This window comes from Gadus morhua, chromosome 12 (assembly GCF_902167405.1).
Source record: "Gadus morhua chromosome 12, gadMor3.0, whole genome shotgun sequence".
Classification (NCBI taxonomy): domain Eukaryota; kingdom Metazoa; phylum Chordata; class Actinopteri; order Gadiformes; family Gadidae; genus Gadus; species Gadus morhua.
The window spans coordinates 10634351-10661850 of record NC_044059.1 but is presented as its reverse complement, the minus strand read 5'-3'; the positions used below and the strand labels follow the sequence as shown (position 1 = coordinate 10661850).

The 27500-nt window shown below is 44.4% G+C and overlaps 2 protein-coding genes and 1 long non-coding RNA gene across 49 annotated transcripts in view; 2 read left to right on the top strand and 1 right to left on the bottom strand.

Annotated features, from left to right (window-relative positions):
* LOC115555220 (receptor-type tyrosine-protein phosphatase C) overlaps window positions 1-13553 on the bottom strand; it is a 17153-nt gene extending 3600 nt beyond the window's left edge. For 3 of the 45 annotated variants that reach the window (XM_030371921.1, XM_030371922.1, XM_030371949.1), the window contains exons 1-23: window positions 13470-13553; window positions 13202-13343; window positions 9083-9100; window positions 8884-8904; window positions 7647-7664; window positions 7467-7484; window positions 7279-7299; window positions 6054-6071; window positions 5852-5872; window positions 5667-5684; window positions 5522-5542; window positions 5365-5382; window positions 5162-5176; window positions 4656-4973; window positions 4397-4414; window positions 4048-4305; window positions 3732-3938; window positions 3498-3617; window positions 2650-2787; window positions 1562-1723; window positions 1270-1407; window positions 748-953; window positions 607-667 (exon numbers count right to left, since the gene is read on the bottom strand). In XM_030371921.1, the coding sequence (XP_030227781.1) occupies window positions 607-667; window positions 748-953; window positions 1270-1407; window positions 1562-1723; window positions 2650-2787; window positions 3498-3617; window positions 3732-3938; window positions 4048-4305; window positions 4397-4414; window positions 4656-4973; window positions 5162-5176; window positions 5365-5382; window positions 5522-5542; window positions 5667-5684; window positions 5852-5872; window positions 6054-6071; window positions 7279-7299; window positions 7467-7484; window positions 7647-7664; window positions 8884-8904; window positions 9083-9100; window positions 13202-13265 (1897 nt within the window). In that variant the 5' untranslated portion in view covers window positions 13266-13343; window positions 13470-13553. The remainder of the gene's footprint in view (window positions 1-606; window positions 668-747; window positions 954-1269; window positions 1408-1561; window positions 1724-2649; window positions 2788-3497; window positions 3618-3731; window positions 3939-4047; window positions 4306-4396; window positions 4415-4655; window positions 4974-5161; window positions 5177-5364; window positions 5383-5521; window positions 5543-5666; window positions 5685-5851; window positions 5873-6053; window positions 6072-7278; window positions 7300-7466; window positions 7485-7646; window positions 7665-8883; window positions 8905-9082; window positions 9101-13201; window positions 13344-13469) is intronic. The other 42 variants (XM_030371924.1, XM_030371923.1, XM_030371925.1 and 39 more) reach the window with 42 other exon arrangements.
* The window catches only part of LOC115555239 (uncharacterized), a 98099-nt gene extending 80253 nt beyond the window's left edge, over window positions 1-17846 (top strand). For 2 of the 3 annotated variants that reach the window (XR_003978847.1, XR_003978849.1), the window contains one exon: window positions 1-1517. This exon is cut by the window's left edge and continues 131 nt beyond it. This is a non-coding gene — a long non-coding RNA (uncharacterized LOC115555239). Of the gene's footprint in view, window positions 1518-2217; window positions 2320-17436 lie in introns of those variants that run through there. The other variant, XR_003978848.1, reaches the window with a different exon arrangement.
* A 59-nt stretch (window positions 17847-17905) lies between these two features.
* Window positions 17906-27500, top strand: part of kank3 (KN motif and ankyrin repeat domains 3) — a 34036-nt gene continuing 24441 nt past the window's right edge. The window contains exon 1 of the mRNA XM_030371982.1: window positions 17906-18096. The gene's annotated coding sequence lies outside the window, so the exon portion shown is untranslated. The remainder of the gene's footprint in view (window positions 18097-27500) is intronic.

Here is a 27500-nt window from a genome sequence, read left to right as displayed (position 1 = left end):
CCATGAGCTGATGGTACGCCTTGAGTGGTCAGAAAAGGCTAATGGAGTCCATCTACCATTCATACCAACCATCATGGGGTTATGTCTGAAACTAACAGACTTTCTGTATAAATAATAGGATGAAAGAGGGTAAGATAGTCCTGTGGCGTCACTAGGCTGTTTTATACGGGACGTCAGACTAGGCTTTTCCGATGTAGTCTGGCGTCACGAGTCACGACCAAGGGGCAGCGGCGGATAGTGTGGCCGTGTGGAGCTCTGCCTGGGCAGCGGTGTATTTAATACCCGTGTCCGGGCGAGGGTTCGATATAAGAATATATATATTTCAAGAAAATTCAAAATACAACATCGCTCATTATAACACTCGTAACAGTTACACAACGACCGTACTAAAAAAGTATCATGAAGTTGCCGTGGGTCGTAACCATGGGGATAACACGCCCCCCTCTTTCCTAAAACTCGGCCCAAAACAAATTTTTTTAATCAAGTGTTCGAATCCCAGCCGAAGCAGCGGGCTCACTGGCTCTTTAACGTTAAAAATAAGAAAGCAGAGTGTTTCCTGAGATGGCTTCAGGTGTGTATACGAAACGAAGACTGGAGGATACATACAGCTGGTCTGAAGTTGGACTATCAACGCTTTCCCGGAATTCACTCCATTGAAGGCGACGATCTAAAAACACAAGAGTTTCAGTTGAACAAGGTGCGACACATACCTGGATAGGTCTGGCGGGAAGGGGTCGTCACACCTACCGATACCGTGTACCCCGTGGAGTAGCTCAGATCACCGAATTGGAAAAAACATTTTTCGTTGGTTTTTTTTTCTTCAGATCCAGTGATTGTGGCGTGGTAGAATATTTTTGGACCTTTCCAATCCTCCTTTTTTAAATCAGTGCATTCCACCTTGAAGGCATTGTTCTCCACCTGAGTTGTTAGTTTAATTGTAACGTCTTGGGGCACTAAGAGACAGAGGAGGATGAATCACGTTCACTTTCACACGTTTCAGAGTCAGTTTAACACGTTCAATTACATTATTGATGACTATTCTTCTTGATCTATGTGTACTCCAGATTCAGATAACTTTATTTATCCCTATTGGGAAGTTGTTTGGGTCACAGTGCTTCTCTGCTCCAGAGAGAAAGACGGTCTTGCTGCTGTGTGCTCAGTATTGTGGTATACTGTAGGCTATTTGTATATTTGACATAGGGTAATGAAAAAAAGTGCTTCTGCGAATTATACCTCCTATGTTTTAGTTATAGTTTTACAAGAGCTCACCTCCAGCGCTGGTTTTGCTCTGTTTATTGGTTGCCGTGCCAATGGGTGTACCGTTGAAATTAGGTTGAATTTCGCAATTATACTCAGTGAAGGGCAGCAAACCAGTCACTTCACAAGAACGCGCCTTTGAGGGGCGAGCTAAAGGAGACAAAGCAATACATGAAGACACCATTGACCAACAGTAGAACAGACTGCATGGCTTGTTTCTTTCTTTGTATTTGAATTGAAATAAATATCTTAATAGATCTAATATCACGAGGATGAATATAGATGATCATGTAAATAGACGTACCATCGATGGCCTTACTGTTACGAGCCTGGCCTTTCCGAACACAGTTACAACTGTACGAGAGGTCGTAAGGCTGTGAGAGATTTGGACAGTGTTTGCTGCTTGCATTCCATTTAAACTTTACACTTTCTTTGCTAGGTGTATCCCTCACCTTCAGTTCTAGATCTGTCAAACACAATAAATACAAATACATGTTAAACCCAAGTGTCTACTTGTGTTACAAATGGTGCTTTAGTACATTTTACAAATGGAAGCGCTTGACAGCATGACGGTGAAATAATGTTGTAGCTCAAAGCTAACGTCGCATTTTTTACTTTTCGGACCACAACCAACCCGCTTAAAAAGAAATAAATAAACAAATACAAGATGTCCCAATCAAATGAAAGGATGTCTGGCTGGTGAGGTCCTATCAGAATCCTAGTTACAGCCTGGTCATGCCTCTCTCTGAGCATGGAGGGCCCGGGCGCGAATTTATGAATCCTACCATGGCCACGCCAAGACCCGCCCTACTCTGTCTGTGATTGGCCGGGATGCATGCAACTCAACTGGACGCATTAGAACTCTACGGTACCCTCGCTGTGAGCATTCGAGAGCGTCACAAAAGCAAAAATGATCGCAAAAATAACGTTCTCCACGTCCACCCCCTGGGAGCCGTGCAGAGACTCCTGGGTACCGACCTACAAGACTACCGCTCCGCTACAGGACTACGTGGAACCTTCTGCGGCGGTCCAACACGTGATGACTCCCCTCTCAACCCCAAGGTACTTCACCTTAACCTTAACCTGAACCCTGCACTCTGGAAGTCTTCCCATTAGCAACCAGCAGACTGTTGGAGGTGTGCGTGCGTGCGTGCGTGCGTGCGTGTGCGCACGCGTGTGTGCGTGTTCATGTATGTGTGTGTGTGTGCGTGTATGAGTGTGTGTGTCCCGTTAGAACTTCATTAATCAGTGGATACAATGTCAGAGCGTAAAATAGTAGAACAACATTGAATTGACATATCTGTACCTCTCAAATATACAGCTAGCATTGTCGACTTAAACAATCTGACTTGTTAGGTTGACATATTGTTATTAACATTGACCTCAGCTTACCACAAGTGATGTTGACTTCTTTGGTGACTCTCTTTTCAATGGCAATGGTTTTGTTATGCAGGTTATACAGTACACCAGTGCATGTGTATTTCGTGTAAGGCTCTAGCTTATCCAGCTTGTATTTCTTTTTATCAGGGCCTGTTGGGTTGATAGATGTAAAAGGGAATCATTAGCTTTGAAGAGGAAACCTATGATACCGGGAGAGCTTTTCAATAACTGATACTTTCAAGCATTAATAAAGTCCTAGTAAATATTGAATTCCAAGTGAGTTCATCATTTATAAAGCCGTTATCAAAGAATAAGTTATGGAAAATTATGGTTGATAAGATCAAGTTTAAGTTGATTTACAAACTATTTAAAATGTGGTAATAATGCTGTAAACACTTGATAATTCTTGATTAGTCCAGGTACGTATAGAATGCACTAGTTAAGTCTTCCTGGTGAGCTCATGGAAAGTGAGGACTCTGCCTTACTAAGCATTGATCAATTACATTTAAAGGCTGGAAATGACTTAAGTACCATTGCAGCAGTACCAAGAATTAAGTTATTTCATAGTCATAATTTTAGATAAACTCTAACAAAATGACACACTGTAAATAGTTGTCATAACTGTAAGTAATTAACTTACGCTTTATAAATTATCTTATGTACTATTATCTCACTATCTTATTAATAACTTAGAACTGATTATTAATTGCTTACTTATAAGTATTTAGGTAAGAACAATGCTTAATAATTGATTAATTCACCATGAATTCACTATTTTCTACTACTTCATTAGTGCTTCAAAGTCACAGTGACTCACATGATGTTTTCTCATACATAATATATATTCACATTTCACTAACCTTCGCAGGTGAAATTAATTCCAAGACCTTCACATTTTAAATCCTTTTGATTCTTCCAGTTGATTTCTGCTGGAAGTTTATTGGGAACTTCAAGTTTAATGTTGTCCGGATTCAAGTATTCTGTTGATAAAACCATGTCTTTGATGAAAAAAACGTCACAATGTGTATAGATGGGAGATAACGCCATATGCACTGACAGATGAAGAGAAACCTGGTCAGCCCAGCAAAACATACCTAAACTGATCCATTTGGTGAAGTTCAATGGGGGATAACTGTTCAATGAGGTTGTCAAATTTGTACAAAGGTCTGTGTACTTCGGTTTGATGCAGAATTTATACTTTTTGCTTGACACATTAAACACGGTATTCCAGATATTCCATTCAGTCTCGTAACAAATATCTTGGTAGGAATCGGTTGGAAGTTCTACAATTTCATCCTGATCTGAAATAGAAATATCGTTGGTGTGTTACATTAAATGACACTAGCCCAAGTTCTGGAATACAGGCGTATGCCTAATTAGCTAGAAATGGTCAAGCTAAGTCCTACTTACTGATGCCATTGGTTTTCAGTTCCAGATTCCTACCACACGTTACTGTTAGATGTTTGCTTGGACTAATGTGAACTGTGTAATCAGTCGAAGGCTTTAGGTATTGTAGAAGATGGGTTTGGTTTGTGCCACTCAGGGCCACGGTCACTTTGTTCGATTCATTGGTGCTTCGTTTAGTGAGCTCGATGCTGTAGTTGCCCTCAGTGACGTTTTCAAAGGTGAACAGAAAGCCAGTCTTATCTGCTTCCCCGCTGTATTTACCTGCAGATTGAGAAGAGACATGAATGATATTTAGCATCTTTCAGACCCCCTGTAGTTGGAATAACTATTGCGTAACGACACTGAGACTTACACATGGGGGCTGGAGGACCTAGGGAAAGGAAAACAAGGGTGAGGAAACAGACACTAAGTAATGGCCCACATGCCCGCCCACACTAAGTGGGCCGGCATGTGGACCCTGCAGCCGCTATCGCAGACAACATCGATTCAACACAATCAATTTGTTCAAAATAATTCTAATTCAGCACGTTTTGTTTCATGATTTAGTAATATCAACATAACCTTCAGAACATTAAGGTCATGGAAATGAGTCCATGTCTGCAAAGTCCAACCTGTGGTGGCTGTGGGAACACTGGTTTGTGTGGTAACATTCTGGGGAAGACTGCTTGGGTTTGGACTTGAAGTTTTCAAGGGTGAGGATGCAGTGCTTGCGGGTGAGGATGAATTGGTTGAGGGTGAGGATGCATTGGTTGATGGTGAGGATGCATTGCTTGCGGGTGAGGATGCAGTGCTTGCGGGTGAGGATGAATTGGTTGAGGGTGAGGCTGAATTGGTTGAGGGTGAGGATGCATTGCTTGAGGTTGGGACTGCAGTGCTTGAGGTTGGGACTGCAGTGCTTGAGGTTGGGACTGCAGTGCGTGAGGGTGAGACTGTAGAATGAATGAGACGACATTATGGTGATCACAGGGGCAAGAGGAGAGAGAGAGAGAGAGAGAGAGAGAGAGAGAGAGAGAGAGAGAGAGAGAGAGAGAGAGAGAGAGAGAGAGAGAGAGAGAGAGAGAGAGAGAGAGAGAGAGAGAGAGAGAGAGAGCGAGAGGGAGGGAGGGAGGTAGATTACCTGTGGTACTCTGATCTATAACGGGGAGAGAGAGAGAGAGAGAGAGAGAGAGAGAGAGAGAGAGAGAGAGAGAGAGAGAGAGAGAGAGAGAGAGAGAGAGAGAGAGAGAGAGAGAGAGACGTAAGGGTATGTGAGGTAATAATTTAACTGCATTCATAACTGTTTTTTTTGTTGCGGATATTAAATACTGCATCACAACTCACCAGTGGGTGTCAACTGACCTAGAGATAGAGAGAGAGAGAGAGAGAGAGAGAGACATCGATGTAATTGTTTCCACGATGAGGTAATAATTGAACTGCATGATTGACAGTTGTTTTTTTGTTTTTTTTGTGCAGAATGAAACACTGCATTACAACTTACCAGTGGTAGTCGCCAGAACTACTACAAATGGAGAGAGAGAGAGAGAGAGACATAGATGTAAGGTAATAATATGTGAGGTAATAATTGAATTGCATTCTTAGCTGTTTTTTTTGTTGCGGAAATTAAATACTGCATCACAACTCACCAGTGGAATTCGTCTGACCTAGAGATGGAGAGAGAGAAACAGGAAGAGAAAGAGAGAGAGAGATTAAGAGAGACATAGATGTAATTTTTTCCACGATGAGGTAATAATTGAACTGCATGATTGACAGTTGTTGTTTTTTTGTTTTTCTTTTTTTCTGCAGAATGAAACACTGCATTACAACTTACCAGTGGCAGTCGCCAGAACTACTACAAATGGAGAGAGAGAGAGAGAGAGAGAGAGAGAGAGAGAGAGAGAGAGAGAGAGAGAGAGAGAGAGAGAGAGAGAGAGAGAGAGAGACATAGATGTAAGGGAATGTGAAATAATAATTTAACTGCATTCTTGACTGTTTTATTTGTTGCGGAAATTAAATACTGCATTACAACTCACCAGTGGGATTCACCTGACCTAGAGATGGAGAGAGAGAGATTGAGAGAGACATAGATGTTGTTGTTTCCACAATGAGGGTATTATCTAACTGCATGATTCTATTATATATTCTATGTTACTCAATATTGACTATCCTAAAATGTGCTAAATCTAACACCCCCTATTTTGAGATTCCTTTCAAACAAACTAAAAAAATTATAATCAACCATCAAGCAGGTCAAATACAGACTAATAATATAGACTTATTCAAAATATCAGATATCTTCCTGTGCGCAATTCTGCAGCTATTTATCTAGCGAAATGGTTATCAGACTGAAGGCCTGATTACAAGAATTTGGACACTGTTGAAACTACGTAAAACTGGAGTGTTTTGCAAGTGTAGTTCTGCAAGTAGTAACAAAGTACCTTGTCACTGTACTTAAGTACAGTTTTCATGTATCTGCAGTGCACGTTACTCAAGTCAATTTAGTTCATGTGGTACTTCAACTTTTGCAAGAGTACATTTTTATCTGTTTGTGCTTTTACTTCAGTACTATGTGTGAGTACTTCCTCCACTACTGAGGAACAGAACGAGTTTCTTTGTCGGACTAGTGACTTAGCCCTTACTGGTCAACCATCTGTGTTACTTTCCTCTTAGTTAAGATTTCCCAACTGCTGCTAAGATTAAGAGATGTATGTGTTTCATACACACAACATGTGTGACACATTGCTTCATCATACACATTGAGACTGTTTTTTACGCTGGATTTACATGTCTCCAGGCAGACGGTTTAACAACACCGTCCTGAATGACACGCTTCATCGTCATGGCTTCTCCATGTGAGGGACCGTGTAACATAACATCCAGTTGTAAACTCTGTCACGAAGCAAGGCAAAAAGTAAAAAAAAGATTTGAACACCGGGGATGCAATGCCGTGAGTGTGAGCACATCATTTCATGTCGCTTCCTTCCCAGTTTCATTCTCTGTGTACGTTTATATTGTCTGCACGTCCATCCCATTATTAGAGCGGCAGGTGGCTCAGGAGGTAGAGCGGGCTGGCTGGTAACCGGAAGGTTGCTAGTTCGATCCCCGGCTCCTCCTAGCTGAGTGTCGAGGTCTCCCTGAGCGAGACATCTCCCCCTAACCGCACCATACGACCTGATTGCTTTTGTGGTCGACACCGCCGTCCGTGTGTGAATGGTTTTGTTTTTTTTGCGCAGAATGAAACACTGCATTACAACTTACCAGTGGGAGTCGTCGGCTTTACTGCAAATGAGGAGAGAGAGAGAGAGAGAGAGAGAGAGAGAGAGAGAGAGAGAGAGAGAGAGAGAGAGAGAGAGAGACATAAATGTAAGGGAATGTGAGGTAATAATTTGACTGCATTCTTGACTGTTTTTTTTGTTGCGGAAATTAAATACTGCATCACAACTCACCAGTGGGATTCACCTGACCTAGAGATGGAGAGAGAGAGAAACAGGAAGAGAAAGAGAGAGAGAGATTGAGAGAGAAAGAGAGAGAGAGACATAGATGTAAGGGCATGTGTTGTTATAATTGAACTGCATTCTTGACTGTTTTTTTTTGTTGCGGAAATTAAATGCTGCATCACAACTCACCAGTGGGATTCACCTGACCTAGAGATGGAGAGAGAGAGAGAGAAACAGGAAGAGAAAGAGAGATTGAGAGAGACATAGATGTAATTGTTTCCACGATGAGGTTATTATTTAACTGCATGATTCTATTATATGTTCTATGTTACCTAATATTGACTATCCTAAAATATGCTAAATCTAACACCCCCTATTTTGAGATTCCTTTCAAACGAACTAAAAAATTATAATCAACCATCAAAGCAGGTCAAATACAGACTAATATTATAGAATTATTCAAAATATCAGATATCTTCCTGTGGGCAATTCTGCAGCTATTTATCTAGCAAAACGGTTATCAGAGCGAAGGCCTGATTACAAGAGGATGTGGACACTGTTGAAACTGCGTAAAACTGGAGTGTTTTGCAAGTATAGTTCTGCAAGTAGTAACAAAGTCATTTGTCACTGTACTTAAGTACAGTTTTCATGTATCTGCACGTTACTCAAGTCAATTTAGTTCATGTGGTACTTCAACTTTTGCAAGAGTACATTTTTATCTGTTTGTGCCTTTACTTCAGTACTATGTGTGAGTACTTCCTTCACTACTGAGGAACAGAGTTTCTTTGTCGCACTAGTGACTTAGCCCTTACTGGTCGACCATCTGTGTTACTTTCCTCTTAGTTAAGATTTCCCAACTGCTGCTATATTGAGAGATGTGTGTGTTTCATACACACAACATGTGTTACACATTGCTTCATCATACGCATTCAGACTGTTGTTCACGCTGGATTTACATGTCTTCAGGCAGACGGTTTAATAACACCGTCCTGAATGACACGCTTCATCGTCATGGCTTCTCCCTGCGTTAGGGAGACGTGTAACATAACATCCGGTTGCAAATTCTGTCGCGGAGCAAGGCAAAAAGATAAAAAAAGATTTGAACACCGCAATGCCGTGAGTGTGAGCACATCATTTCATGTCGCTTCCTCCTTCCCCGTTTCATTCTCTGTGCACGTTTATATTGTCGGCACGTCCATCCCGTTATTAGAGCAGCACGTGGCTCAGGAGGTAGAGCGGGCTGGCTGGTAACCGGAAGGTTGCTAGTTCGATCCCCGGCTCCTCCTAGCTGAGTGTCGAGGTCTTCCTGAGCAAGACATCTCCCCCTAACCGCACCCTACGACCTGATCGCCGCCTTGCGTGGTCGACGTCGGTGTGTGAATGTTTTTTGTTTTTGTGCAGAATGAAACACTGCATTACAACTTACTAGTGAGAGTCTTCGGCTCTACTGCAAATGGAGAGAGAGAGAGAGAGAGAGAGAGAGAGAGAGAGAGAGAGAGAGAGAGAGAGAGAGAGAGAGAGAGAGAGAGAGAGAGACATAAATGTAAGGGAATGTGAGGTAATAATTTGACTGCATTCTTGACAGTTTTTTTGTTGCGGAAAATAAATACTGCATCACAACTCACCAGCGGGATTCGCCTGAACTAGAGATGGAGAGAGAGAGAAACAGGAAGAGAAAGAGAGAGAGAGAGATTGAGAGAGACATAGATGTTATTGTTTCCACGATGTGGTTATTATTATTATTATACGTTTATATTGTCTGCACGTCCATCCCATTATTAGAGCAGCACGTGGCTCAAGAGGTAGAGCGGGCTGGCTGGAAACCGGATGGTTGCTAGTTCGATACCCGGCTTCTCCTAGCTGAGTGTCGAGGTCTTCCTGAGCGAGACATCTCACCCTACGACCTGATCGCCGCCTATTGTGGTCGACACCGCCGTCGGTGTGTGAATGAGTGAATGTGAGGCAATGTTGTAAAGCGCTTTGAGTGGTCACTGGTTAGGAAAAGCGCAGAATAAATGTGGACCATTTACCATTATCTCCCCGTGTGTCGCTGGGGCCTACTGGCCGCCAGTTGATATTTGTTTTCTTTATGAGTAAGATAAAGTTCCTGATATTTTGTAATAATACTAATATTAAACGTTTTTCCAATTCAGAAGTAATAAACGTATTGTTCGTTTGAGGAACATTCACGTCTCTGTTCCTCACTGCTTTGCCTGCAGTTCTGAACTTTGTTCTTGGGAACCCGGTTATTATATATTGGTATGTCATATTAGTTCATCACATCATGTATTTCCTTGATTTAATAATAACACGGTGGCGTTGGTGGACAACAATCGGTCTCCTTGCCACACCTAGTTCACAAGGGTTTCTTTAGTGGATGTAGTTGGGGTGTTTTGGATTTTAATTAACTGTGGTTTGGATAGGTTGGGGAAGCACTGCACTGGAGTGTATTTACGAATCGGCTCGCAACGCGGTCGGACGATGCAGACCTTGCAACAGTTTTAGCAGAAATAGATGTTATAACCACTATAAAACACACGCATAAATGTGCCGTGATGGGTTTCTATCACAGGAAAGAAGTGAGTCGTGTTCGGTGTTCTTCTGACCAGGTTTGGAAAGAGCTCTCAGACTCCTTGGTGACGCTGTGTTAATGGGATTGACAAGACCTCGTATCTTAGACTGATAGCTGTGGGTGGGGAAATTAGCCCTCTCTGCTGGGTGAGAGCAGGTGGAGGAACTCAATTCTCCCTGCTGGGGGTAAGCAGGTGGAGAAACGTACCCCTCTCTGCTGGGTGAGAGCTATTGCAGGTGGAGAAACCGGGGCTGTTGCAAGAAGTGATGATTCTCACTGGATCTTGTGTATAGGCTGTGTGTGGTATAACCTGGCTGCAAAGGCAATGTGCAAATAGCAAATAGGAAGAACAATTGTTCTTTCAGAATGCTAACCACCATTTCCTGTCTGACTTGAAAAAATTAGTAAAAAATCGCTAAATGTTAACTTCCTTATTTTGTCCAGATTGGCCGATTCTATGGTATGTTGCAGATATTTTTTTTTAATATATTATTTTAATTTAAATTTTTTAACATCTTTCTTTGCATATAGTAGCCATTGAACAAAATGATTGTGGTTTCCGCATAATAGTAAAGTGTTATAAATCATTCTGCATTATACCAATCCTCCTGATACATAAAGGCAATTTGCCAAAAACAGAAACATTTCGGTTCTTTATTCATCACAGTGCGAACGTGAAGAGACCGTTTTCCCCTTGTGTCTTACTCAAGGAGACGGTGCGTGACAGACGAGATACCACAGTAGCTGAGGAGGAAGATGAGACTCATGATGTGGTTAGGCTAGGCAGGTGGCACAAATGTTTTCAGGGTCGAGATTAATTTGCCGCAGAGACCCATGTGATGATGACCCCCCCTGTCCCTACCACAAACACACATGCACATGCGCACACATACAAACGCACACACTGGCTTTTACAGTGGAAGTTTAGCACGGATAAAAATGAATGCTACGCAGTCCTACTGAGCACATTTTAACATTGAACATGACATTGAAGCATCCTATGTTTTTGGCTCTCTGTCGACCAGTCCTACTCCGATCTGAGCTTTATCTTTATTAGAGAGAGAGTGCTTCAACGACATTATAGCGCCACAGTGCCTGTGTGGGAGAGTGGAGCTCTGTCTATGGGGCGGTAAGGTTGACTCACCCAGAGGGGAAGGCTTCTTTGACACTCATAGTGAAAGTATCACAATGTTGGCCGTGACCATGGGGATGGCCACTTAGTCCCCCTCCCTTCTCCTTCTTTCAACGCTCAGCCCAAAACGCTGCCTTGACCCATGAGAAAATATTGATTTTGGTTCTCACTATTTATTACTCAAGACTTCTTTGTTTGTTCCATTCGTTTTTTTCGGCATCAGGCTAAGATAAAATAACCAGTGACAGAATAGCATAAACCAGCTATTTTTAACATTATAGAAGGAATGCCAACAGATTTTCGGTTCCCTGGCACTTCATATGTATATGTAATGTCATTATTTATCCTTACTGTGCTTATTACACTGTTGTTAAAGTGCCAGTGAATCATAGTTATATGTATGTATGTTGTATAATACATAGATAATGTTAGTCATATCCTGCCCATGTGTAGTTTACAGATTGGTTTAGATCAAAAGGATTGCAAACCCCAAATGACCAGAACATTTTCTAAGATATTAATCTTCACATTGTCTGCAATGTCTCTTTTACATCCTGCCATCAACGCCTTCTCATTTCAGACAAATCATTTGTTCAGTTCCAACTTCCCTTTGCACCACATAAACTGTATCTAATATAAACCCTCGATTGCAGCGTTGTATTCCCCCCCCCCCCCCCCCCCCCCGAGAATGGAAAGGGGAGAGAGAGAGAGAGAGAGAGAGAGAGAGAGAGAGAGAGAGAGAGAGAGAGAGAGAGAGAGAGAGAGAGAGAGAGAGAGAGAGAGAGGGAGAGGGAGAAAGAGAAAGAGAAAGAGAAAGAGAAAGAGAAAGAGAAAGAGAAAGAGAAAGAGAGAGAGAGAGAGAGAGAGAGGGAGAAAGAGAGAGGGAGAAAGAGAGAGAGAGAGAGAGAGAGAGAGAGAGAGAGAGAGAGAGAGAGAGAGAGAGAGAGAGAGAGGGAGAGGGAGAGAAAGAGTGGAGAGAGAGAGAGAGGAGAGAGAAAGAGAGAGAGAGAGAGAGAGAGAGAGAGAGAGAGAGAGAGAGAGAGAGAGAGAGAGAGAGAGAGAGAGAGAGAGAAATAAGATGACTGATAATGATTCTGGCACCTTTGCTGTAGATTACTAAAATGAACCTTGATATTGGAGCGGAAGGGCAGAATATGAATAGATGAAGAGGATGAATCCTGCAGGAGGATCTCTCTCCAGCCCGGGAACAGACAGGGGGAGAGCTCGGAATAGACAGAGATTGACTGACACGTGGCATTATGTGTGACAGACCTTCCAGTCATGCCGGTAGCATCATAGAGAGCTCGGGGTGCACTCAGTCATGAGCACTCAGGAAGCACACATCACACATGCACTCACAAACACACATGAAAAAGAATTTCAACCTGTGTGTGTGTGCGTGTGTGTGTCTGTGTGTCTGTGTGTGTGTGTGTGTGTGTGTGTGTGTGTGTGTGTGTGTGTGTGTGTGTGTGTGTCTGTGTGTGTGTGTGTCTGTGTGTCTGTGTGCGAGGGTGACTTCTATGTAACACCCCCAAAATAAAGACGCACATGCTGGGAATTACGTCTACTAAATCAAAAACGTAAATATTAAATCGCCAAAATACATAGATGAATTCCTAATTCTTTGAGGAGGTTTTCATCTAACATAACTGCGTATGCTACATTAATATCTGGTAGGTTACTGGTGGAAACAAGACCAGAAAGGCTGTATCTTTACAGAGCTACTCCGGCAGAAACATACCCAATACTGCAGGGGTCGCGAACCAAGATATAAATCTTCATTTAGTTCTCATAATTTTGTACCTTTGCATACATTTTTCGCCGATTTTATTTCTCTACCTAAAAGATGAAAACAACTATAGTGCTGTCACAACTATACACAGAAAGCTGGTGCCTGAATAACAAATCTTATCGCGTTCAACACCAAGCAATACCTGATCTGGATACTTAACTAGTTCTTCCGCCCGTCACCCAGAACTCAACAGAGGAAGAGCAAACGATCCGTGACAGATCAAACTCTGCTCTCCAAACTCTACTCACAGTTTGCCATGGCGACCAGCCCAGCCAGCAGCAGCAGTACCCTGAGTCCGTCGAGCCCAGCCATGTCTGGGAACGCGAAGGTGGGATCCTAAAGGTCCCGACACCACTGTTCTCCCGGTTCCACCAAGCGAGTCGAAAAAACCTTCAAGAACCAAACAAACCCTTCATGATCCTCCGCTCCAAACCGCACCAAACGCTGGGCGACCAGCAACCAAAGTGTTTTAAAACTGGGTAAAACAGGGGTGTTGGTTGTGATGGAAATACATACGTTTTGTGTCAGCGTGGGCCTTTATCACAGTGGACAGCGCTTTCTTGGCAGCTTGTTCCTCAAACTCTGGTTTTATGCAGAGCGCTACGTCATGATGCGGAGACGCTGCTGCTGCACGCAGGCATCACCTTTTCTTAACTGCTCGTGGCGCCCCCCACAAATATGGCACCCTGTGATGAAAAACTATTTTGATCCTTTGTGGTATGGTCGTCTCGTGCTAGGTATGACTCGGGGATTGGTAAATGTTCAGCACATGGTTTATTCTAACAGAGACACAAGGTATACGAGCTTCCGTTCTGGAGGTGGTTCATGAAGCATCTCTCAAACACAGGTAAAAAACGCCCGGTTGTTTACCTGTGGTTATCGGTCGCGACCGACTCATCCCTAGAAGGAACCATTCATAACTGTTGTTAGGTTGAAACATGTCATCAGAAATAGCAAAAACTAAAATAATTTACAACACCCGGGCGGCTGCCCGGTTTGCCCGAGCCTATAACCGCCACTGCCTGGGACGGTTATGCTTCCCCAGCTTATGGGGAACTATGGAGGTCCTCTGAGCTATTCTACAACTGACAGGGGGTTTATCACAGGACACTTCACACAATATTGGTAGCTCCTTCTGAGCTAAATTATGCATTTTGATTAAATGTTGGCATGTAACGATACAATCCAGATAATTAAGAAATGTAAAACACCCAGTCAATAGCATCCATCTAGCTCAACATTGCACCTCGTTAAGTTTTAATAGTAGCCTATATATCATGGTTCAAATATAGAAGCATCAAAAGTAAAACTAAAAAAGTACAAAGAAACAAATAGTTTTTTTGGAAAGACACATGCTTCCTTCGCAGTAGCCTACGGACTGAATGCCTTGTACATTTTAAAACAGCACTAACTGTATTTTCCACTAGGTGGCTTTACCTTTAGTGTTAAACATCTTCAATAAAGTTTCTGGTGAAAAAACTGCAAGCAAAGTAAAGTTAAATCAGTTAATATGTGTCTTCAGTGATGTTTAGTATAGTAATGTAAATTAACAAGGCAACGCTCCGCTCGCTATGGGAACGGGGGGCACAAAACTAAATTTTGCCTAGGGCTACCAAAGGGCTAGAACCGGCCCTGGGGGGGAGAGTGGAAGAGAGGCAATGTCGGACAAAGGCGAGCTTCGTTTTATTTCGTCGTGTACCGTATCGTCATCACCGTATCGTCATCATATTTTACGCCTCCTCGCCTCCCCCTCCTCTCCCTCTCCTCTCTCCCTCCCTCTCCTCCTCTCCTCTCCCTCCTCTCCCCCCTCCGACCCTCCCTCCCTCTCCTCTCCCCCTCCTTCCTCCCTCTCCCCCTACCTCAAGCTTCACAAATTTAGATTTACACACTAAGAATTCTAAGTCAATATGATGTTGAATCATTCATGTGTAAAAACTTCCATTTTCAGTTTGTTTTACAAAGGAAATCCTATTAACAATTACACAAACGGACAATAGACCAGCTTTTGCATTTTAAACCATTTTGCAAGTTTATTTTTCACCATGAAGGTAATAAAAAGCTTGAACATTAACATTATAAACATTATAAACAACCCTTGCCACCAAATCCAAAGCAAAAAATGTAAGTACATTTCAGTACCTGTTTACTGACAAAATGTCTATGTACTTGTAATATAATAAATATAATAAATAAATACAATAATGGACAGAAAGATCCTTTTAGTGTACGGCTAAACATAACTGACCACAAACAAGCTTCTCGTTTATCTGCTGTGTGTGTGTGTGTTTGTGTATGTGTGTTTGTGTGTGCGCGCGTGTGCTCTGGTGTCAACCAAAAAAGGACACAATCCTCATAGCAGGGGGAAACACAACAAACTAAAAATGGAGGCCACAAATTTCAGTACCTGTTTACTGTCAAAACGTCTATGTACTTGTATTAAAATAAATATGAATAGATAAATAAAATAATCTGGACGGACAGATCACTTTACTGCAGGGCTTAACAAAGCTGACCACAAATAAGCTTCCCGTTTATCTGCTGTGTGTGTGTGTGTGTGTGTGTGTGTGTGTGTGTGTGTGTGTGTGTGTGTGTGTGTTTGTGTGTGTGTGTGTGTGTGTGTGTGTGTGTGTGTGTGTGTGTGTGTGTGTGTGTGTGTGTGTGTGTGTGTGTGTGTGTGTGTGTGTGTGTGTGTGTGTGTGTGTGTGTGTGTGTGAAGATCTGTGAGGACAATGGACTCCTTCAACACGATGGCAATGTTGGTGACAGTGAGCTGTGCATTAGGTGCGTCATCATCCTCACTAACAGGACAAGGCAATGCTACTTCTGCTTGACTTCTGAATCGGTTTCCTGGAAAAATGAATAAAACTGAAACACACCCACACCACGCATACATGCGGATTGACGAATACATTGGACTTTCTAGAGACCCCTGTACCAAAACGCTCGCAAGCTATTCCCAGTGTCAGGATTGAGACGATGGGCAAGAATGCTTTTCTTAAACAGTCCCATCCTGGATTCAGCTGAAAAAAGGCTGAGTGATTGATTCTCCCTTCTGATTTCAAATCCCTCCTAAAAGGCTGAACTTGGAACAGAACATGATTGTCTGCTGCATTTGATATTTCACTCATTCTTTATTTCATCTTTCATTTGCACTTCTATCACCGGTGTTCAATGCTCTGATGTTTGTTTTGTGCTGTTATGTTACCCCATGCTGTGCCCTCCAGGCAAGATCCCTTGATTTTACTTTATTTTATTTCAATGTATAATCTACCTGGATAAATCAAGGTTCAGTAAAAAGTAATAATAATAATGATAATAATGCATTGAATTGATACAGCGCTTTGTCCTAGACACTCAAAGACGCTTTACATTGATAGGGGGGACCTCACTCACCACCACCAGTGTGTAGCACCCACTAAGGGTGATGCACGGCAGCCAATCTGCGCCAGAACGCTCACCACACACCAGCTCGAGGTGGAGGGTGAGGGAATTAATGAGTCAGCCAATTATACAATAATACAGGGGGATGATTAGGGGGCCAGATTGAATGAGCCTGGTTGGGCCAGGACACCGGGGGAACCCCTACTCTTTGCGATAAGTGCCCTGGGATCTTTTATGACCTCAGTGAGTCAGGACCTCGGTTTTACGTCTCCTCCGAAGGACGAGTACAACTTAACGTCTCTGGAACTGAAAACCTCCCAGAATCGACCTCATCCTTCGACTCTTATCAATAGTCATTCATGTAGGTAGATACTGCTGGCATTGTGCATCATTCAATCACATTCAATAACAATGCATTGCCTTTGAAATCTTCTAGTTCCGTCTTGGGTTGTAGTAGGATTGTATTGGCAGTATTTAAGTCTTGGTATAGGCTGTCTTGATGACTCACAGCCTTGTGTGGTTGGGCTGTGGCTGCTGGACTGGCTACTGCCTCGAGTGCCTCCTGTATTGACCTTGGCGTGGACGTGCTAACCGGTAGAGCAAAGAGAGCTCTCTTTAAATCGCTTCTCTGAGGAAAACTGCTGCAACCAAGTCAGGGTTAGTCAGGATTCCTGGAGTCAACTCTAGTGTAGTTAATAATGCTTTAACGGCATTAAGACGTAAACTGGGGATTAATGTGAAGGAGTCCTTGAAGGAAGATAAATATACATAGTAGAAAACACATGAAGGTGAGTAATTTCCATGCCCTCAACATTGGGTAGTTGATATTATAATGTAGTCACGGACAAGGCCAAATGCTACTTCTGCTTGTTTTAAAGGTCAGATGTATTTGTGTGTTTGAGGGTTTTTATCTACACCTGTTCCTTTATCAGGTATGTTTTAATGGGACATATTATGCCACCAGGTGTGAGTGTGATTAGCCTTACAAGCCGTTTCGAAAATCTGCCCCATATGACATTACTAGTAGGCGTGTCCGCCTAGATCTGTGCTGGATAGGCTAATCACACTGACACCTGGTGGTATAATATGTCCCCTTTAATAGGGTTTATCAGGCGGCCTGCTGACCTTCCCCCGCCTGCAGTAAACTGTAAGTAAACTGAAACTGTTTCCTTTAGATTTCCTTTCTGCGGTGCCGGCCTATTGTCCTACTGCTCATTAAAGTTTATTTACCTTGGTACTATTTACCATAAACACCTAACAAATATTACCAGGTATTAGCCCAGTGCTAGGCTGGAATATAACATAGTGTGGGGTGGTCCACTTAAAATCTAAAGGTTCCCATAAATTCCCTATGAAAATGTCCAAAAAATAAATCATAACAATTTTTTTTGTGTTAACGGTGTTAATAGTATATTATTATTAAGCCAATGATTCATGATTTTTTTTATTACAAAAAACCTAATTTCATATTTAAAAAGTTTATGTCCAGCAGGTGGTGTCATGATAACTCATTTCCCGCCCTTGAACCTCATTGCTAGGAACTGGAAATTCGCATTTTGGCGCCATCTGGCCTTGGATCCCATTGATGCGCTCACGTTGACGTTGCTGCGCGCTCATTGGACCGTTATACTGTCCGTCCAAAAGTAGTTGGGGAACTGCGTTGGATCCGCCCTCCTCCCAAACTGAACTTCGGCGGCGCTTCCCAGGATTGTCATGAGAGGACTTTTCACTTTCCAGGGTGGACGCGGCGGGACACGACAAGGTAAGCAGCTGTCCCGGGGCAGAAGCATTGGTTCCCGATCCACCGGTTAACCTATTAATGTACTTCATTCGCTGATGTTTGTTTGCAAGCTTGGTCTGGATGCCCAGAAATTTGTTAAGTTGTTCAACTATTCAATCCGGATAAAGTGTATTCAGAAAGCGTGCAGGCAGTGGAGGTTTTTGGAAGTTTAAGCGTTATGCTCTTTTTTGTTTTATACGTAACAAATAAATTCATTTAAAATGATTAAATAGGCCTTCCCCTAAATGGAGAACGACTTGTTAAAGTGGTATGATATTGAAACAAGTCTTATTCTTCGATAACCTAGCTCTTGCTAGAAAATACTATAGTTTATACTTTCTTGCTATAATATATTATTTGGCCTAATGTCACTTTTAGTGTCTTTACTAAACTGGGTCGTTTTACTCAATGACTTCAGATCATTATCATAACTTCATGTGTTCATGGCACATAGTCAATAATAATACACAGAAATGCACCCATTGAGCATCGTAAAAGCAGCCTTTCATTTTCATTTGGGGACTCTTTGTATTGGGACCGTTATCAGTGTAAACATGCAAATCCTAATAACTGAACACACATTGTCATATAGTAACGCACCAGGCACGTCAACAATACAGGTCTGAAGTCATGACATCCAGCCCGGACTTATTTATTCAACAGTTCCCATAAAACAATGGGGGCAGGGATCGGGACAGGAGGGTGGAAATCCCCCCGATTGTTTCACCGTTATATACACCCGCCTGCAAAGTGCCTCTCATTATCTTTCATTCACCGTCATTTTCTGCACCAGACCATATATCCGCCACCTAGGCTATCCAAGCATGTACCAAATCAAATAATTACGGTTCTGTTTTGAAAGTGAGCTTGATGCAGACCCCTGCACACCGCCGCAGATGAAGCGGCAAACGACCCCCGTGTTGCCCATCATGTGAGCGTTTCCTCGGGTGATTTACTTCAGTGGAAGGGTTCATCGGGTCAACTCTCACCGCAACCGGCCTCGGCTTTCACTCATGGCGGAATGATCCTCACCACTGAATCAACAGCATCGAGGATATAGACGGAAAAGTTTTGTATTTTCTGTTCACACCAGCAGCAGCTATGGTGTCATAACCTATAACGGCACCGCCTCAAATGTTGAATGACACTGCCGCTGGAAAATAACTTTCTGGTGTAAAAATATCACGCCTAATCGTGTTGTATCATCTCTTATGTATTTCAGAGACATGTGAGAAGTCAGATGGGTTGTGTGTGTGTGTGTGTGTGTGTGTGTGTGTGTGTGTGTGTGTGTGTGTGTGTGTGTGTGTGTGTGTGTGTGTGTGTGTGTGTGTGTGTGTGTGTGTGTGTGTGTGTGTGTGTGTGTGTGTGTGTCCCCTAATGCAAACAGGGACGCAAAGTGTGTGAAAAGCCTAAACAGATTCCAGCTGAAGGAGATTAAGGAAATGCATTCCATTCCATTTCCTCCTGCCCGCCCCCCCCCCCCCTCTCCCACCCCCACCACCATCAACAACACCACCACCACCACCACCACCACCACCGCCTCCACCACCGCCTCCACCACCGCTGCACTGACCAGCCCTGAACTGACCGCCTGCTGTTGACCTGTACCTCAGTGTTTAGCCTAAAGCGGTCGTCCCTGACACTGTTGGTTTCCTCCTGATATGCGTGTTGTACGTCCTGGCACTTAAAAATAGTACTTAGCACCGTGTAGCATCTTATCCTAGATATCTTTGTTGTTGACGGGAATGGGTTAACCTAGCGATAGTTAGTGCCTGGCACTTGGTTCTATGGAAACCCTAACCGAACCGACCAGCAGCAATATATTGTTGTTTCTCTTTCATCTGACAAATATACTTACTGTAAGTTGCTTTGGATAAAAGCCTCCTCTAAATGCCCTAAATGTAAAAAAAAAAAGAAAGCCTCATTGAGCCTGTTGCTCTTCAGGCTCATCGTAGCAAAGAGGCAGAGATCTCTTCTCTTACGACATTTCAGAGCTGGGTCACCCAGGGGGTGGAGGTGAGTGTCTGCGTTCTGCAACAGTATCCCCCGGGGGTATGGCTGACTGGGTCCCTGTCCGAAATAGAAACTGCTGTAAATTGAATGAACCGTGGTGCGTCTTCCTGCAGCAGACCTCGGCTCTGTATCACTGACCGAAGGGTTTCTCAGAAAGAGCGTACGCGCTTTTAATTTGGAAGAGAATATCAAGTTTTGAACTTGGATCAGAGTTTAAGGAAACCCTGACTTCCTTCAAGGGGATTAAATGGACTCGTTGAACTATGTTCAGCCGACGGTGGCCAGTGTATCTCGAGGTGAACTCTGTATCTCATGTGTGGGATGTATTAATGGCGCACCGCGGGCAAAATGCCATAACCATTAAATACTGAGCTCTATTTAGATCTGTGTATCTCTATTATCATACGAATGGTCCTGGTAAGCTGCAATGGCAACAGCTTCCAAAATAGTCAATAGAAATGCCGTCCCTGATTTAACCAACTGAAATTTATCCAACCAACCAGGCTTCCAAGCAGCCCAAACGTTACCGACCAGTGAAGTTTACTTCTAAGGCTCAAGATAGCTTTTCTCTAGCTTTCACAGCAGCAGCAATTAGCGCTAAGTGTTAGCTCGTCATGGAACCTGATAGTGTAGAGGCTGCCACCACAATCAGAGGGCCTACTGGCTTCCAGAATTATGGGAATCACCACTTTCTTCTCTGCACCAGATTCACTGATTTGAGTGGCTTTCCAAATTGCTCCTTTTAAAAAGAAAGAGAGTTCTGGTAGCAGGGGGGGGATATGTAGCTTGCAATTTATCGTGAGATCTGGTGCAAGTTTCTCATCCAAGGGTCCAGAACCGAGTTCCTCGAAGTTTAGAGTCTACCTGACTTTACTGTGTTTTATTCCTTACCGACTGTGGAGTCGACTGTTATAGTTTAGTCAGTGCCCTGTTCTTGCCTTTATAGGCATCCCCAACGGGACGAAGAAAAGCGTAAATCACTCGGCTGTAATTTAACGTCCGTCCTTTTGGCTCTTCACAGAACATTCCATGCGAGAAGGTAGAATCGAATATAGCGATCCTAAATCACCAAAGACGTTTCTCCTTCTTAACTGAGTATAATGAAGTTACCAGCAGCTCACAGCTTATTTCACTCTGCAGGTTTTGTTCTTTAGGCTGCCAATGCCAATAAACGAAAGAGCAGTTTCCCACTCATGGTCGTCTATCACAATCGCCTCGGCCTAACAGGTAACAGCCGCCGAGACAAAGACCTTTGTTTAAGGACATCTTTATGCCGTAGACATGTTTTTTCAGACTCTTTGTTCTTTGGCTCAGTGCATCCTTTCATTGTGGTGTTCTGAGCCGAGGAAAAAACGTTTTTTTCATCTTCGAGAGAGGCTTCTTCTTGAGTGTTTAGACGTGACTTGGCTGCCTCTCCCATCATTGAATAAGTGGGGCTTTTGAGTCTGATTTGCGACCGGGTGAATTGGTTTACACATTAAGGATAACCGCATTAGGATCCGTAATCACAAGCCTTCCTCCCGATCGCGTCCCAGGGATTTTGAAGGAACTCTGGCGGAACAAGTGGCACTACCTTGTCATCAGGCTGGATGTGTTTGAATCAAAGAGGCACTGGGAATAAGTGTTATTTCCACCGGTGTTGTGGGGGGAAAAGGGGGAGAGGGGGGGCTCTAATGAAGACATATTTCTGTAGTTCCTCAGGTTCCACAGAGTGTCGCTTGATATCTGCTCCTACGGACTACGGTAGAGTTATGACAATAAAACGTCCGCTGTTTTGAAACTGTTACTGCTTTGAGGGAGATGAGAGCGGCAAAACATCCACGAAGATTACCGACCGCCGATCTCGGTCACCGTACCTTGGTATCGTTGGGGTATACCCTGAAATGTCCCTCTCTGCTTGTTGTCCACGTAGGTGCATGCAGTACTGCAGTTGCAGTAGGACTCTGGTGTATACTTGTGCGTGTGTGTGTGTGTGTGTGTGTGTGTGTGTGTGTGTGTGTTCTAGTGAGACAGGGGGGATGTAGTGTGTGTTTGCTTGTGCGTGTGTGTGTCTGTGTGTTCTACTGGGACAAGCTGATGTAGTGTGAGTGTGTGTATTTGTTTTCGAAGTAGAGTGAAATAAATACAAGCTGGTGTTTCAGCCAGCGCGCCGAGGCCTGTAATTTCTCCATGCTGCTTGAGAGGGTCCCTCCGGTCACGTCGGAGCTCCAGGCCCTGGTGGCTGTCCCTCAGTGTGGATGAAAACAAGGCGTTTTTCATCCAAGACGACTGGGAGTGTAGCGTGACTTAAGCCAGAGGGACGGGTGGCATGGAAACAGTTGGTTATTAGGGTGGGGTGGGGTGGGGGGGGGGGGGACCTCAATATGTGAGCCCTGCTTTGTTTCAGGGTGGGGCGTGTGGCCCGCCCAGCGCTGGAGTCACCGGGGAGCTGTTGTGGCTGCAGGGATGGGTTCAGTGTGAGCAACGTGCTGTTTTGGGGGGGAAACGGGCTGGCCCCGATGAAGGGTTTCGCAGTAATCATGGTTTTCCGACAAGTGACATGGTATTCTGTTATTCAAAGAATTCATTCATGTCCAGTCAAGCCTGTGTGCGGTACACAGTGGACTGTTTGTCCCGCGCGACGCCTGGAAACACAGTCAGCGCTCCCCGAGAACAACTCCGTGGCACCTTGTCGCTCATTAACCTTTCTTAACATGGGGAAGACGTAAAGAAAGAAACAGGCGACTTTATTTACACAACTTCCGAAAGGAAGTCTGGAGGACATGGTCACAGTGGGGGGTGGTGAGGGGGCAGAGGAGGGGGCATGACAGCTGAGGGCATCAGTGGAGGCGGCAGGAGCCTGGTAATGCCATGGTAACGTCACGGTAACACCATGGTTTTCAGTGCCCATCTTCAAATCCCTCCTAAAAACGAATTTCTATTCTCTTGCATTTTACTCCATCTAAGTTTTATTAGTGTCTAGTGTTTCGTATTTATTGTGCTTTTAATTGTTTTTTATGATTTGTTGGTTTTACAACTAGATAGTTGAATTGTACCGCACTTTGGTCAACTCTCGTTGTTTTTAAAGGGCTCCAAAATAAGGGCTTCATAAACTCGATAAACTTGATGGTTACATTCGAATCAAACGCCACCGGCGAATAGCATGAGCCTAAAAATGTGACGCCATGGTTACATTCGGTAACGCCGCGGCTACATTTGTATACTAATGTGTTGTGCGGAATGGCGTTGGTGGCGCATACACGCGGGGGTCCGTCGTGGGGGCCCGAGGGCCAGGCTCCCGGGGCAGTGGGGCCCCTTGGGGACATTGTTAAGTGTTTAGTGTTTATTGTCCTGCCAGCCCCCCCTCTCTCAGCGGCGAGGCGCGGCGGACCTCCTCAACTTTTTATTGACTTCTCTTGGTGACATTTTGAACCACAGTGTAGCAGGGGAGGGGGAGGGGGAGGGAGGGAGCTGAAAGGGAGGAGAGGGAGGAGGGGAGAGGGAGGCATAAGGGAGGAGGAGGAGGAGGAGTAGAGGGAGGAGGAGAGGAGGTGGAGGAAAGGAGAGGAGGAGGAGGAGAGGAGAGGAAAGAGCGAGGAGGAGGAGGGGAGAGGAAGGGGAGGAGAGGGAGGCATAAGGGAGGAGGAGGAGAAAGAGGAGAGGAAGGAGAGGGAGGAGGAGGAGGGGAGAGGGAGGAAGGAGAGGGAGGAGGAGGAGAGGGAGGAGGAGGAGAGGGAGGAGAGGAGAGGGAGGTGTAAGGTAGGAGGAGGAGAAAGAGGAGAGGAAGGAGAGGGAGGAGGAGGAGGGGAGAGGGAGGAAGGAGAGGGAGGAGGAGGAGAGGGAGGAGAGGAGAGGGTGGTGTAAGGTAGGAGAGGAAGGAGAGGGAGGAGGAGGAGGGGTGTTTGAGCTGGAGATGAGGAAAACAAGGAGCCCTCACAAACTTTCACGTAAACAGCAGCGCCACCAGTAAGGGACATAATGGCTCACTGTCGGACACCAGTTAGAGTCTGGGGCCGACTGGGGGCCAACGGGGGCCGGTCAGGGTGAGGGGGGGGGGGGGGGGGGGGAGGGCGGCCCGGGACGCGTGTGGGGATGGGAGTCAACATGACGCTGATTAGAAACTATTCTCATTGCAGCTCAGTCTTCAGGCAGGAGTCAGGACAGTCAGAGCACAGAGGCGCACGCTGAACACACAGGCGGGGTACATCTCATGTTATACGTGCATAAAACATGCAACGTACAGACAAAAACAACAACAGGGAACGTTCGGTTCAACAGACAGCAGCATGTTGTGTAATGTCACTGAGTGTGTGTGTGTGTGTTTGTGTTCCAGTGTGGCAGTGGGATGTAGTGTCTGTTTGCTTGTGTGGGTGTGTTTGTGTGCGTGTGTGTGTGTATGTGTGTGTTCTAATCGGGCAGGGGGATGTAGTGTGAATAATATGTGTATCTGCTTTTGTCTCTGTGTGTGTGTTGTAGTGGGGCAGGGGGATGAGGTGTGTGCGCGTTTGCTAGTGTGTGTGTGTTTGTATGTGTGTGTGTGGATGTGTGTGTGTGTTTGTTTTAGTGGGGCAGGGGGGATGTTGTGTGTGTGTGTGTGTGTGTGTGTGTGTGTGTGTGTGTGTGTGTGTGTGTGTGTGTGTGTGTGTGTGTGTGTGTGTGTGTGTGTGTGTGTGTGTGTGTGTGTGTGTGTGTTGGTTCAGCCTCTCCTGGTTTCCTGCAGGAAGCAGCTCCCTGACTGAGCTGCTGTTTCCCTGCAGCAGCTCAGTCAGGGGCTCCTTCTGGGACACAATGGAGCGGGCCCCAGGGCCCCAAGAGAGGGTCCCTGTGTGTGGGTGTGGGGCATAGGACTAGGTGTGTGTGTGTGTGTGCGCACACGTTATATAGGAGTAAGGGGATGTGAGTGTGTGTGTGTGTGTGTGTGTGTGTGTGTGTGTGTGTGTGTGTGTGTGTGTGTGTGTGTGTGTGTGTGTGTGTGTGTGTGTGTGTGTGTGTGTGCACGCATTATATAGGAGTTGGAGGATATGTGTGTGTGTGTGTGTGTGTGTGTTTCGGGTGTGTGTGTGTGTGCACGCACGTGTTACAGAGGAGTAAGAGGATGTGAGTATGAGTGTGTGTATGTGTGTGTGTGTGTGTGTGTGTGGGCACATTATATAGGAGTTGGAGGATATGTGTGTGTGTGTACGGTGTGTGTGTGTGTGTGCACGCACGTGTTACAGAGGAGTAAGAGGATGTGAGTGTGAGTGTGTGTGTGTGTGTGTGTGTGTCTGTGTATGGTCTTAAGGTGAGTGGGGGGGCTTCCTTCCGGACACAAGCTGATTATTCCATCTTGCTTGTGCGTGTGTTTGTGCTTGAGCATGTGTGTGTGTGTTTGTGTGTGTGTGTGTGTGTGTGTGTGTGTGCTTACGTGCATGTGGTCAGGTGTGGTTGTGTTTGTTGTAAACATATGGAGAAACCTTCAGGAATAAACCTTGTTTGTTCGAGTCTCTGTGTGTTTGTGTGTTTTGTGTGCGTGTGTGTGTGTGTGTGCCTGTGTGTATGTGTGTGTGTGTGTATGTATATGTACGTGCATGCGTGCACGTGTGTGTGCTTCCGGCGTGATGGGCTCCAGATTTGTGAATGGATGTTTTTCTCATGCAAAGCGGGGGGACAGACAGAGACCGCGGTGGCGTCCGATCGGGAGAGAGAGGAGCTGTCGCTCAACGGGCGCTCATCCCCAGGGCTCCTCTGTCTGCCTCACAGCAGGGGGCCCTGGGGACCGGCCCCTTTGTTCTGAGTGTCTCTCTTTCTTTATTTCTCTCTCTCGCTCTTCCTCCCTCTCTCTCTCTCTCGCTCTCTCTCTCTCTCTTTATGTCTCTCTCTTGTTCCTTCTCTCTCTCTTTCTCTCTCTCTTCCTTCTCTTTCTCTCTCTCTCTCTCTCTCTCTCTCTGGCTCCCTCTCTTTTGCTTTATATGTCTCCCTCCCCATCTCTCTCTCTCTCTCTCTCTCTCTCTCTCTCTCTCTCTCTCTCTCTCTCTCTCTCTCTCTCTCTCTCTCTCTCTATCCCTCTCTCTATGGATTTTAAAGATGAGGTTGCTGGTTCGAACCAAAGGAGATGCTGTCAAAACCTCTTCCCATAGACAGACATAGATAGTATCCAAGCAGTTCTCTGTCTTGTGATCCATTATATCTGCATATCTGTATCAGCGTTCTGTCTTATGATCAGTTATATCTGGATATATCTGTATCAGCTCTCTGTCTCGTGATCCAGTATATCTTGATATATCTGTATCATAGCTCTGGTTTATGATCCATTCAATGTGGATATTTGTGTATCAGGGCTCTGTTTTTACCTGGACGGGAAACAGAGAAAATAACGTGGAAACATTATCACTTGGAAAGGCACACGCGTGGAAATATGGGAATTCAACATCCTTCCGTCTGTGTGTAACACAAAGCTGTGTGCCGCTGTTGCGGTGGAACTCACAGCTCAGGCATTTTGTTTTATTAATATTTGAGGGATGATGGAGGGGGTTAACTGTGTAATAAGCCTCCATCGCGTTAAAAAAAAAACACCTTGGCTCCAGCTCACATCCTGAGTTTATGTCCTGTGTCTGTGTTTTCCTAGAATATCATAATAAACTGAGGGAGAGATAGATGTTTACTGATGGACTCATGATTTCCTCTGTTTGAGAGGAAACTGGTTGATTATTTTGTGTTTTTTAGGCAGTTTACCAACTCGGTTTCAAAAACGAGTTAAACACACAAACAGCAATATAACTATTTTCAGAAGCGCTGAACATTTGAACTTGTCAACCATAAATTTACTTTAATTTGATTATAAAATCTGCAGATTACATAGTCAATGCCATGGATTTTCAAACATACAGCACACTGTACTGTACACTGTACTGTACCGACAGCAATATATTGTTTCTCCTTCTTCTGTCAAATGTTAATGTAAGTCGCTTTGGATAAAATTGTCTGCTAAATTCCCTAAATGTAAATGTTAATGTATTATGTAAGTACTCTTCCCTGATAAAGTTCTAATAAATCCGTCCGTAGCCGGACATGGAAAAGATGGTGTTTGGTGAACACGATGGTTGAATAATAGTCCAACATAACAGGAAAACATCACGGGACAGCAGTTTCCCGCATGGAAACATGAGGGGCTGTTCTCCGGCCTGTTTGTCTGATGTTACGCTGGAATCCAATTAGAGCCTTGACAAAGTCAGCCATTCTTTGTTATTATGTCATTTGGGCGCCTTTGTTTATGTAAGCTCAGAGCGATGGCCATAGTTAAAAAATCTGGTTTTATGAGATCATATGACTGCAATTGTGGCTGTGTGGTTGTGTGAGAATGTTGCCTGCAAATGTTTTTGTGTATTCATATTATCTATCTGTCTATGGTTTTGACA